Raw genomic sequence first — 12,904 nt, 5'->3', positions numbered from 1 at the left:
AGGAAGGAACAATTGTTTGGTGTCTTTGTGGATATTCAGTTGCTTATATAAGGATGGGACTATCTCTAGACTCTCTATTCTGTTCCATTGATGTGTTTGTCTTTTCTTATGCCAATAATGTCTTGATTATTGAAACTGTAAAGAGAGCCTTGAAACTGTATATCCGAAAAACATTTATTTAACCTTGTAAACACCGTTCTCAACATTGACCTATGAAATGCATACCTGGCTTGGTCTGTGTTTGAAGAAAGGAGCTTCGTGGTGTAGAGCTAGTTGTAGAAGTGTTTCTTGTTAACATCACTCTTGCTTTCCACCTGGAAAGGATTATTTCTCCATACTGAGTCCTGTTAGGATTATTCCTCCATGTTCTGAATTGCCAAGGCCTAGGTTAGGTTATTCAGGATCACTTGTTTAGGCTTCTGTGGTTTGGGGAAGAGATTTCCCAGTCTTCACAAGAACTCAAATATGGGATCTGAGGGTCTGTCTAACCAGTTAACTTGGTAAGAAACTGCCAACCCTTTGTCCAAAGTGGTTGTGCCAGTTACACTCTCACCAAGAGTGCGTATATGTGTAGTCCACATCCTCGCCATTATTTGGTGGCATCAGTCATTTTCCTTTTAGCCATTCTTTTTTTTTTTTTGAAACAGTCTCACTCTGTCACCCAGGCTGAAGTGCAGTAGCGTAATCTCGGCCTACTGCAACCTCCACCTCCTGGGTTCAAGCAGTTCTGCCTCAGCCACCTGAGTAGCTGGAATTATAGGCTACAGGCATGCATCACCATGCTTGGGTAATTTTTGTATTTTTAGTAGAGACAGGTTTCACCATGTTGGCCAGGCTGGTCTCGAACTCCTGACCTCAAGTGTTCCACCCACCTTGGCCTCCCAAAGTGCTGAGATTACAGGCATAAGCCACTGCACCCAGCCCATTTTAGCCATCCTGATGGGTATCTATGGTATCTTGTTGCAGCTTTAATTTGCCTCCCTGATGATTAATGATTTGAGCACTTTTTCATGTGCTTATTGGCCATTCCTTATATCCTTCTCTGTGAAGTGCCTGTTCTAGTCTTTTGCTCGTTTTTAAATTGTTTTTTTATTACACAGTTGTAGTTATGTATCTATTATGGATGCAAGTTCCTTATTAGATACATGTTTTGAGAATATTGTGGCTTATCTATGTATTTTTTTACTGGTAACTTTAATGAGCAGAAGTTTTTACTGTTGATGGTGTCCAATTTATCCATTTTTTTCCTTTATAATTATTCCTTTTTGTCTTGTCTAAGAAATCTCTGCCAGGTCAGGCACAGTGGCCCATGCCTGTAATTCCAGCATTTTGGGAGGCCGAGACGAGAGGATCACCTGCGGTCAGGAGTTTGAGACCAGCCTGGTCAACATAGTGAAACCCCTGTCTCTACTAAAAACACAAAAATTAGCCAGGTGTGGTGGCGCACGCCTATAATCCCAGCTACTTGGGAGGCTGAGGCAGGAGAATCGCTAGAACCTGGAAGGCAGAGGTTGCAGTGAGCCGAGATTGTGCCACTGCCCTCCAGCCTAGGTGACATAGTGAGACTGCATCTCAAAAAAAAAAAAGAAATCTCTGCCTTCTTCAAGGTCACAAAGATATCTTTGATATTTTTTCTTAAAGTTCTGTAGTCTTTGCTTTCACATTGAGGCCAGTGGTTCATCTCTAATTGTTTTTTGTGTATAGTATGAGATAGGGGTCAAGGTTTGTTGTTCCCCCATAAGGCTATCCAGTTTCAGTACCATTTGTTAAAAGATTTATCTTTTTTTATTATTTGGCATATTCGTGACTGTTCAATTACTCATAGAAGGGTGGGACTATCTCTAGACTCTATTCTGTTCCATTGATCTATTTGTCTGTTCTTATGCCATAGTGTCTTGATTATTGAAACTGTGTAGAGAGCTTGAAATCAGGCAGCCTAAACCTTCCCAACACTGTTCTTTTTCAACATTGTGTTTCTTCTGGAAGACCCTAATCTCCATCTCTGGTTTCCCATGCAGCCATCCAGGCAGAGGTGAGGGTCTCCACATTTTGGCAGAAATCTTTAGTGTAGAGCCAGGTGCGATGGTACACACCTATAGTCCCAGCTCGAGCCCTGGAATTCAAGGCTGTAATGTGCTGTGATTGCACCTGTGAATAGCCACTGCACTCCAGCCTGGGCAACATAGCAAGACCCCATCTCCAATTTTTAAAAAAATCTTTAGTGTAAAGGCTAGCTTTGGTACTCATTCACTTCATAAATGTCCTTCTTCCACTCTCTTGATTTCTGCAGATTATATATAATATATATATAATCTATCTATATATTATATAATATATATATAATCTGCAGATTATATATAATATATATTATTATATATATATTATATATATGTATATAACTCAACATTTGCTTAAAGATACTCTAAAAGTATTTTATCCAGCTTTTCACTTAAGATAGTAGTTCAGGGTATCTAGTATGTCATGCTGCTGTTAACAGAAGCCAGTTGTAGTGATTTTTTTTCTCATTTACATTTATCTATATCTTTAAAAATTGCTACAATAGTATATGTTAATTGAGTAATTCAAAAGAACCAGTAATGATAATTACAAAATTTAGTAACTGTTTTATTGGTTTTGAATCCTTCAGACCACTGGAATGCCCTACCAATCCCGTGGCTAATTCAAAATATGGCCCAGAATTGTCATTCCCTCCAAAATATCATCTGCCAGCAAGGATATGGGCCCCAAACATTTTGACCTTCACAGCGTTGGTATTTAATGAATGTTGCCGAAGGCAAGTACTTCATATGGTGTTGCAACTTGTTCCCTTGCAGGAATGGTCTGCCGAAAACCAACCGACCCGGTTGATTGGCCGCCCCTTGTCCTGGGACTGCTCACTCTACTGAAGCAGTTCCATTCCCGGTACACCGAACAGTTCCTGGCACTGATCGGCCAGTTTATCTGCTCCACGGTGGAGCAGTGTACAAGGTACAGAAGACCAACCAGGACTACATGGGACTTCTTGTCACAAAACCTAACTTAAATCTCGCATTGCCAAATTCCTCTTATCGCCCTAATAGAGATGGGAAATGGTTGCTCACCCTTCTCTAAAGCAAGTCAGGGCATACCTGCTTGTTTAGAGCAATTACGGGTGTGCCCATCCTTAGTCACCCTGCCAGGGGAACTCCATCCGGTCTACTCACAGTGATTTTCCAGGAGGGACTCAGGACCATGATTAGTAATTACCATGGGGAGGAAAGTGCAGCCCTGTTCTCCTGCACTCTTGGATGCAGCTCTTCAATCTCAGCGGGCCCCTGCACTCCTGCTGGGCCACTGCCAAGACATGATTCCACTCACTTCAGTGGGAGTCAGAGAACATGTCAGTGTGTCAAAGCCTGGGCAGTGTCTGCATGTAGAGAAGCAAATTTCACAGGAGTTGCTATTTGATACAGTGCTTATAAAGCTTTAATTCCTGCCAGTTCTTTTCCCCTGCCCCTAAATGTGGCTTTTCTGGGATAAAGAATAAAAGTTATTTCCATGAGATGCTGGGTCCTGTGCCTCCTCCTCTGCTATCCTAAAGGGTCAGCCTGGCTAAATAACCTTTGCTGTCATGTTTGCTTGGTCATTTTTGCCACTATAATGTAAAAAACGAATCAAAGCGGCTGGGCGTGGTGGCTCAAGCCTGTAATCCCAGCACTTTGGGAGGCCGAGGTGGGTGGATTACTTGAGGTCAGGAGTTCAGGACCAGCCTGGCCAACATGGTGAAACCCCATCTCTACTAAAAAAAAACACAAAAATTAGCCACGTATGGTGGTGGCCACCTGTAATCCCAGCTACTCAGGAGGCTGAGACAGGAGAATTGCGTGAACCCAGGAGGCCTCAGAGGTGCAGTGAGCTGAGATCGCGCCACTGCACTCCAGCCTGGGTGACAGAGCGAGACTCCATCTCAAAAAAAATAAAACGAACCAAAGCGATCTTCTAAGTCCACACAAAATACTACTAAGTCCTAAAACTGGAAATGATTTTTGAGGTCATGTAATTGGCCTCCCACCAAGTGCACGAATGAGCTCTAGGACATCCTTGACAGGTAGTCATCCAGCCACTGCTGGAACACTGTCACCGAGGGGGCCCGTGCTACCTCTCTAGGCAGCACAGTCCACTGGCTAAGTCTTGTTCTCATTAGAAAGTTCCTGATTGTGATTATTAGAACCTGTGTCTCTGGATGTTTCACTCGCCGAACTTTTTCCTACCTTTTGAAATCATACAGAATAATGCAGTCTCCCTCCTTTGCAACATCACTTCCGATTTTGTGTGCCATCTGTTGTCTTAGGTCTTCTCCATGTTTAGATAAGCCCCTTCCACCTGTTCCCGATGTCTTGCAGTTTAGAGGCTACTCACCGTAGTGAGTGACTTTTTCTGGGTATTCCAATCTGTTTTTGACCATCTTAAAATGTGGCTTCCCAAACTTGTAGTGAGATTCCAAGCACAGCCCTCCCCTTGGCACAGAGGAGTATTACACGTCTTCATTCTGGGCCCTCCGTGGACAGTAGAGCAGCTACAATTGCAGTGATTAGTTCTTTTTTTTTTTTTTTTTTTTTTTTATAAGAGTCTTGCTCTGTCGCCCAGGCTGGAGTGCAGTGGCATGATCTCGGCTTTGCAGTGATGGGTTTCTTGACATCCAGTGCATACCAGTGGCTCATACTGATTTTGCATTCTTTCTAAACCCCAATGTCGTTCTTTCCCGTGAGCTACAGTCAGGCCAGCTCCTCCTCCTCTTAGTTAATGAATCGAACCACAAACACTGGTGTTTTCCTGGAATAGATGTTGAGACTTGCTTCAGAAACAGATTTTTTTAACAATTGAAGAATAGAAGAGAACTCAAAGATAAAGTCTCAAAAATGAAATTGTAACAATCACGAAGTGAGGTCAGTTGGCAAGGAAAGCAGTAGGCTCATAAAAACCCAGCGCCTCTGGCCCAGGACCCCAGAGAGGAGGTGAAGGACTCCAGCTCACATGGTGCGGGGGTGATTAGCAAGTAACCTCCACACACCTGGCTGTCCCAATCATAGCTCCCTAGCTGTCAACTTGGACAGGTCCTTCTTCCTCTATTTCTTTTTCACTATTGGCAGTAAAGGCTTAAGTGTGGCTCTAGTCCAGCATGTTATTGACAACCCTGAGGGTGGTGATCAGGCTACAGGAGACCAGCTGTAACTCAGGCTTTCTGATTCAGCAGAGCAAAGGAATCTAAGGAACCTGTGATGCACGGGAATTCCTTCCTTTCTCTTGCTCCAAGCAGAGCAAATATAGCCCTGGTCACAGATTGAAAGATTGAGAGCAAGGAGAATTTTTCCAGGTACAGTCACTCTTAACGCATTCAGAAGCAACAGTTCATCAGCAAAATTAACCAGTAATGTATTAATAGTACTAAAAGTTATTTGTTAATTAGAAAATGCCAATTGGTACAGGAATTGGAAATCATTTTAACACCTAAAAACTCCTTTTGATGTAAACAAGAAGGAACGTTAGCTCTATAAGGAGCCTGGCATGTACTTTGCTGTATTCCCAGCTCTGGAACAGTGCTTGGCACTGTAGTTGCTGAATGAATGAATACATGAGTAAAATCCCGTATGAAAAATTGCTAGATGCTGTATTTATTTGATACCCTCAAATATGCAGTACATGCCAAGTACATTTCCAGATGCTGGAGAAACAAAGATGAATATATGACCCAGGCCCTCAAGGAGTTTATATTGCTGATGGGAACCCAGCACACAATTGAAAAATTAAGAGGCTTGGAGAATGCTACTAACTATTATGAGAGCCCAGGAGAATCAGGGAGGATTCCACAGGAGAAGTACCCAAGCTGAGACTTGAACAATGTCTAGAAGTTTACTTTCAAATCAGTGTGCAGGCTGGGTGCTGTGGCTCATGCCTGTAATCCCAACACTTTGGGAGGCCGAGGCGGGTGGATCACCTGAGGTCAGGAGTTCAAGACCAGCCTGGTCAACATGGTAAAACCCCATCTCTACTAAAAATACAAAAAATTAGCCAGGCCTGGTGGTGCGCATCTGTAATCCCAGCTACTCAGGAGGCTGAGGCTGGAGAATCGTTTGAACCTGGGTGGCGGAGGTTGCAGTGAGCCGAGATCATGCCACTGCACTCCAGCCTGGCAACAAGAGTGAAAACTGTCTCAAAAAAAAAAAAAAAAAAAAAAAAGAGTGTGCAGGGATGGGAAAGTATGGGACCTGCTAGGTGTTGAATCATGTGAACAGAGGGAGATGAGTCTGGATAGATAGCAGGCATCGTGGTGTAAACACTCATGGAAACTGTATAGAGAAGCTCACATTTACCCTATAGGGTAGGCTCCTGAAAACACATGAGCAAGGTAACAACTTGACAGGAATCAAGAGCATGCTCAGTGTTTTTGTTCATCTTTGACTTCATTAGGTGATCTGTTGGTAATTTAGTCTTTCAGGATTCTGACCAAAAGGGCTTATGATGTGCAAAGCAGTTAATTGATCTAAACTGTTCTCTATCACAGCCAGAAGATACCTGAAATTCCCGCAGATGTTGTGGGTGCCCTTCTGTTCCTGGAGGATTATGTTCGGTACACAAAGCTACCCAGGAGGGTAAGTGATAGATAGTAAAGAACAATATTAATGACCTAGTTGTAAAAAGATGCTAATAATAGAGGCCCTGGATTCATCAGGAGTGAAGTCCAATAGGTCGTTCACAGCAGATGGCCTCTGCGCCTCTCGCCACTGCTCTACCCCCAGCTCTGAAACGTCCCTGCCTTTTCCCCCATGGGAAGTGCCTTGCAGAGTTTAACACAATGCCCCTCCCGCCTCTTCTTCCTCTCCACCATGTACTCCTGTCAGCAGCTCATCTGGTTCAAGAGTTAAGTGAAATAGGCAAGCCAGGAGAGATTCCTTAAGTGGCCAGAGGAAAGAAATAATCATGGTGGTTTATTCTTTCTCTCTCCACTGACCTGGTTCCCACAGCAAGTACAGTTAAGTTCACAACTGAATGTATATATGAGCACTGTTTCCAAAAGTGGCAGACTACTTTTTACCTGCCAAGACATTCTTTCCTCTCCCTTTCTCATTAGTAATTCCACTTTGTTAAATTTTAGCTCAAAGTGGAGAGCTCGATACTGAAAAATACAACTTTCAATAGATACTGAAAATCATTTGATTTTTAAAAATTAGTAGGTTAGGAATCAAAGATACTTTCTTACAACATGAGCCAAAGATGAACTTTTAAAATTAACTAGCAATGTCAGTACATAATAGGGAAATGTTAGTGGCATTCCCATTAAAGCCAGGACTGTCACAGTGTCACGACAATTATACAGACTCTTGCAACTACTTTTGTTATACAGGTGCAAGACAGTAAGAAATGAAATGAAAATAAAATGCATATTAGAAAGAAGACAAACTCTGTATTATTTGAGATTAATTGTCTTCCTTTTTTATTTTTCCATAAGTTATTGGGATACAGGTGGTATTTGGTTACATGAGTAAGTTCTTCAGTGGTGATTTGTGAGATTTTGATGCACCCATCACCTGAGCAGTATACACTGCACCATATTTGTAGTATTTTATCCTCACCCCCCTCCCATTCTTCCCCCCAAGTCCCCAAAGTCCATTGTATCATTCTTATGCCTTTGCGTCCTCATAGCTTAGCTCCCACATATCAGTGGGAACATACGATGTTTGGTTTTCCATTTCTGAGTTACTTCACTTGTAAGAATAATCTCCAGTCTCATCCAGGTCACTGCAAATGCTGTTAATTCATTCTTTTTTATGGCTGCGTAGTATTCCATGGTATGTATATACTACAATTTCTTTATCCACTCATTGATTGATGGACACTTGGGTTGGTTCCACAATTTTGCAATTGTAAATTGTACTGCTGTCAACATGCATGTGCAGGTATCTTTTTTGAATAATGACTTCTTTTCCTCTGGGTAGTTACCCAGTAGTGGGATTGCTGGATAACTGTCTTCCTTGAATACCCAGTAGAATCATGTGAAAAACTATCAAAGTAATACAGAGATCAGAAAATAAGCTGGCTACAGAATAAATATATAAAATAAATACACTAATCAATTAAAAAATACAGTGTGAAAAAGGACCTATTCACGGAAATAACAGGGAAATAATATAGCTAAGAATAACCTCTACAAGAAATATGAAAGAACACGTTATTAAAAAACTATAAAAATTTTAAATATAAAATTTGAAAGTCCATGTTTCTGAATGAGGGTCCTTTAATATTACAGAGATAACAGTTCTTTCTAGTTTATAGGTTTACTGCAGTTACAATTGAGATTTCAGGTACTTTTTTAACTTCAAAGAATATATTTTTTAAAATGTCATAGGACTTAGGCAAGTCCTTTTTTAAAAAAAAATTTTAAAAACATTATCTCAAGTATTGAAACACTGTAAAACTGTAGAAACCAAAATAGGGTGGTACTGGTATGCAACTAAATAGAAGGAACAATGAGCAAGAATATATAGCCTAGAAACACACCCTATGCATACAATGGTACATAAGGAAAAGTAGCATCTCAAATTAAGGGAGAAAGGGAATATTAGTCAATAGATGTAAGTTCACACAGTTAAAGAATAGCAACTTAGTCCCCTTTACATCTCCTGTGTTATCAAAATTAATTACAGATAAAGGGTTAGTGTGAAATATGAAACAAATAAATTAGCCGAAATTTTAGGCAAATATGTATCAGCTCTCAGAACTTCCTAAGTATAAAACCAAAAGAAGAAACCATAAAAAGATTTAGAGATTTGATTTTTTATAAATGCTGAATGTAATTCTGTGTCAGCGTCTCAATTAAAAAACAAAAGACAAACAAGGAAATACCAACAAAGGACTAGTTTCTTGGTTTATAGTGTGCTCTTCAAATCTTCAAGTTCAGTAAGAAAAAGATGTCCAAGCCAATAGAAAAAAAGCAGGGGAAGGGCAAAGGAAATTAAGAGGCAGTTTTCAAGAAAAGAAATAGAAATGACAAACCTTTGGATTCAAGGGACAAAAATCCAAAGAATAAGAAAATTACTGTTTCCACTTATCAGGTTGGTGAAAGTAAAATGTTGGGCCCCCATTATTCGGAAGCATTTGGAGAAATGGGACTTGTAAGTGCCGTTAATTGGAATGTAAATTGACAGCCTTTGAGGAGGGCAATTTAGCTTTATCTATTTTAAAAAAACATTTGTAATATACTTACCCTGATCCAGCAATTCCACTGCTAGGAATTTTATCTGCTGGATATATGTGCAAAGGTTTACCAAGATATGTGCACAAGGATGTTCATAATGTAAGATTTAGCAGAGGTAAAGAAGGACACAATATTATATGATCCTAATTTTGATTATGTGTGTGTGTGTGTGTGTGTGTGTGTGTGTGTGTGTGTGTGTGTGTTTGCATATGTAAGAAAACTGGAAGAATTCAGTACAAAAGTTACCAGTTTTTATTTTCTCTAAGGGATTAAGATTTAAAAAAATTTTTTTTTAATTTTAAGCTCTGGGCTACACGTGCGGAACGTGCAGGTTTGTTACATAGGTATTATACACGTGCCATCTGTCGCCATGCTGGAGTGCATTGGTGAGATCTCAGCTCACTACAGCCTCCACCTCCCTGGTTCAAGTGATTCTCCTGCCTCAGCTTCCTGAGTAGCTGTGATGACAGACGTGTACCACCATGCCCGGCTAATTTTTTTATTTTCAGTAGAAATGGGATTTCTCCATGTTGGTCAGGCTGGTCTTGAACTCCTGACCTCGTGATCCACCCACCTCAGCCTCCCAAAGTGCCAGGATTACAGGCATGAGCCACCACGCCCAGCCTAGGTTTTAAGCCCCACATATATTAGGTATTTGTACTAATGCTCTCCCTCCCCTTGCTTTCCACCCACTGTAAAAATAATTTTTATACTCTTCTGCATTTGCTAAATTTCCTCTCATTAGCAGGTGATACCTTTATGATCAGAAAAAAAATTAAACACTGCTTTTAAAAAATACTCATCTCCAGCACTTGGAGATCACCTACCTCTACGTTCTACCCAACTCAACCCAATTTAGTCTTCTCAGGGCTTTGCCTAAGAACAGTTCAGGAATGCATGCCTCTGAGGGCCTTCCTGCTCTTCCCCTTCTGGCCTTGGTATCTCATTCTCATTCCTGCCCTCCCCTACCTCTCCAACCCCATCACTTGCCAGCCATCCTGTTCTTCCTTGTTGGTCATCAGTTAATAAAGTGTGTTAGGTGACCTGAGTACTTGTCGGTACTTCCCAGAGGCATGAACATTCCTCACAGATCAAGGTACCTTTAAGAGCCAAGAAGCTCGCATTTGGAGGCAGGAGAGCTGTACTGCATCCCCTCAAATGTTAGCAGTGCCCAGAAATAAGACGCTAGTCCAGGGGGGCACCAGAAGCAGAAAGGGGCTGTTTCAAGGAGTCATCTGCCCATGGGAGTCTCCTCTTCTATTATTCACCTTGCTCCAAGGATACCTTTTCTTTTTCGTATGAAAATTTTGTAATTGTTCAACTATAACACCATGAATAATTTAATTCTTTTATTTTTCAGGTTGCTGAAGCACATGTGCCTAATTTCATTTTTGATGAGTTCAGAACAGTGCTATAACTGTTTTTTCCTACTTCTTCAATGGAAGGATTGTCCTTAGATCTTCCCACCATCACTAAAATGAATTTGAAGATGAAAAGAAACTCAGTTGCTCATATAACTGCATTTTTTGCCGTCTATTATGGGAAACATCAGACGTTCTGGGTAAGATGTATCTCATGGCATTAGTTAATATAACTGATATTGTTTAAATCATGGTATTACATGCAATTTATATCATGTAGAAGCAGAACAAATTTTTGTACTGCCTCTCATAAATGCCGAATGTAACTGTTATGTATAAATCCATTTAGTTTTATGTTCTGAAGAACTATTTGTGCAACTCCAGATTTTCAGTAAAATAGTATTACTAGTACCCAAAGTCATCTCTGCTTATGATTCAAAAATTGTGTATTCACCCTGTAAAAAACCCTGTTTGGAGTAAGAGATGACTCTGCTAGGTGTAATAGCTCACCCCCAACAAGCTGGCAGGCACGTGGTGATAGCCAGACTAGTGGCAAATGTAGTGGCCACACAATCTGTGTCATGTACCACTGAAGTTTCTCGGTGTCTCACCATCCTCTTCCAATCCCTGATGCCCTAGGGGGTCCACAGGATTCCTTCTGTAGGACTCCTTAACAAAGCTGCTCCTTCTAGTATCTTCCTCAGCAACCTGAGTCCTGCCCCAAGTCCCCACAACTGTATCATTATCCAGTCCTTTTTGGTAATAGCCTTGCCATAAGCTTAACTCCCTCAAAATCGTAAATTATTTCTGCATGAAAATTACCCTGAAAAGGAAGCTGCCTGTATTAGTCTGTTCTCACACTGCTATGAAGAAATATGGGTGGGGACACAGAGCCACACCATATCACTGCCATCCTACTGTGGTAACTTGGGTATCAACAACTTGGATGAGAGCAAGAAAGATGTTTCCACCCTAAATCTCTATGGTTATGTCCTTCTCTGGAGAGGAAGGAACAAACCAAACCAAACCCAGAAGCCAAAATCTGTTTGACAGTCATTTTGCTAGAGGTGGGGGAAGATGTATTGATTTGCAGTCAGGAGGCAAAGTTTGAGTCCTGGTTCTGCCACAAGCTACACCTTGTCCCAAGCCAGCCCATTGGCATTATCTGTAAAATTAAGACTAAAGGATTTCTCAGGTTCCTTCAGTTTTCTCATGTTATTTCTTTTGTCAGAAGGCCTCAAATTCTGATATTGAAGGGAAGAAAAGACTTTACAGGCTTTGATTATTTCACTATCATAGTAGAAAGGATTTTAAAGGAGTCTCAGTGGAGAACAAGGGTAACCTTGAATCCTGGCCATGAGGGCATCGAGGCCAGGGCAGAATTTTAAGAGGACTGTTGCTTGGTATGTAGGGAGCTTGGAAGTCTCAACCCCTGCAAAGATGGTGTGTGGGAACATCTATATGTCAAAGATACCTTGTTATTTTTCATTTGTAATCTTGTTAACAATAACCACATGAAGTGAGATCTTTGTTCTCGAAAAAGAAAGCTAACTGCTAAGAAGGCCAGATCTGGGAAAGTGAGTTTTTAACCAGAAAATAGAAGTTTAGGGTCAGTTAGATGGGAATCTTACGAAACCAAGCAAATGGGTCCACCATATGCTCTGCTAAAACAAGGCAGTGATGTTTGAAACTGATTTTGCTAGTGATTTGGCCAGTGAAGAATTCTTCTCAACTGAAAGAACTTAAAAATTGAAATTGTTATTGTAAAAGCTTTATAAGTTATTTTAGCCCTGTTAGAATCTCAAGTAGTAACTTAATTTGCCAGGTTATATTTTACTGCTCTTTCAGAAGTAACAATTTACTTTCATGGTATTTGGAGATTTACTGAACTTTTATGATACCCTTTGAACATCCATAGGCTCTTCAAATTTACTGTAGATAAACTCAGTAAATCCTAATGGATTTTAAGGTATTATGCCAGGTATTACAAGTGCTTATTTGTTCAGTCACTGTTTCTTGATGTCATCCTGGGCTGCTTTATAAATGTTGTTATACAGTGGAACTTTTATAAAGCCCTTGATTGCCTTTCCTGTCAGAATCTGGTATTTTCAGAGAACTCAGCAAAGAACCTTTCGGTTCAAATCTGAGTCACAGCCCCAAAATAAAATAAATAAGTAATTTTTTTTAAAGAAAATAACCTTATCAAATTGCTTCAGTGGATAGATGAGGAAATCAAGGTCAAGACATTAAGGCAACTTCCCCAGTTATTTAATAGAACAGGTTTCCCTCTGCACTTTTCATCCCACTTTGG

General features: G+C 40.7%; 1 protein-coding gene across 4 annotated transcripts in view; it reads left to right on the top strand.

Moving 5' to 3' along the window:
• Nucleotides 1–12,904, top strand: part of WASHC5 (WASH complex subunit 5) — a 90,649-nt gene that overhangs the window by 58,387 nt on the left and 19,358 nt on the right. For 2 of the 4 annotated variants that reach the window (XR_004371004.2, XR_009214850.1), the window contains exons 27-29: nt 2,835–2,988; nt 6,542–6,629; nt 10,593–10,793. Coding sequence is in view for 2 of the 4 variants with exons in the window: in XM_032760405.2 (XP_032616296.1) it covers nt 2,835–2,988; nt 6,542–6,629; nt 10,593–10,649 (299 nt within the window). In the remaining 2 variants the exon portion in view is untranslated. Of the gene's footprint in view, nt 1–2,647; nt 2,795–2,834; nt 2,989–6,541; nt 6,630–10,592; nt 12,867–12,904 lie in introns of those variants that run through there. The other 2 variants (XM_032760405.2, XM_032760406.2) reach the window with 2 other exon arrangements.

The sequence above is a fragment of the Hylobates moloch genome, unplaced genomic scaffold, assembly GCF_009828535.3.
Source record: "Hylobates moloch isolate HMO894 unplaced genomic scaffold, HMol_V3 SCAFFOLD_9, whole genome shotgun sequence".
Taxonomy (NCBI): Eukaryota; Metazoa; Chordata; class Mammalia; order Primates; family Hylobatidae; genus Hylobates; species Hylobates moloch.
This window is presented reverse-complemented; position numbering and strand designations above follow the sequence as displayed.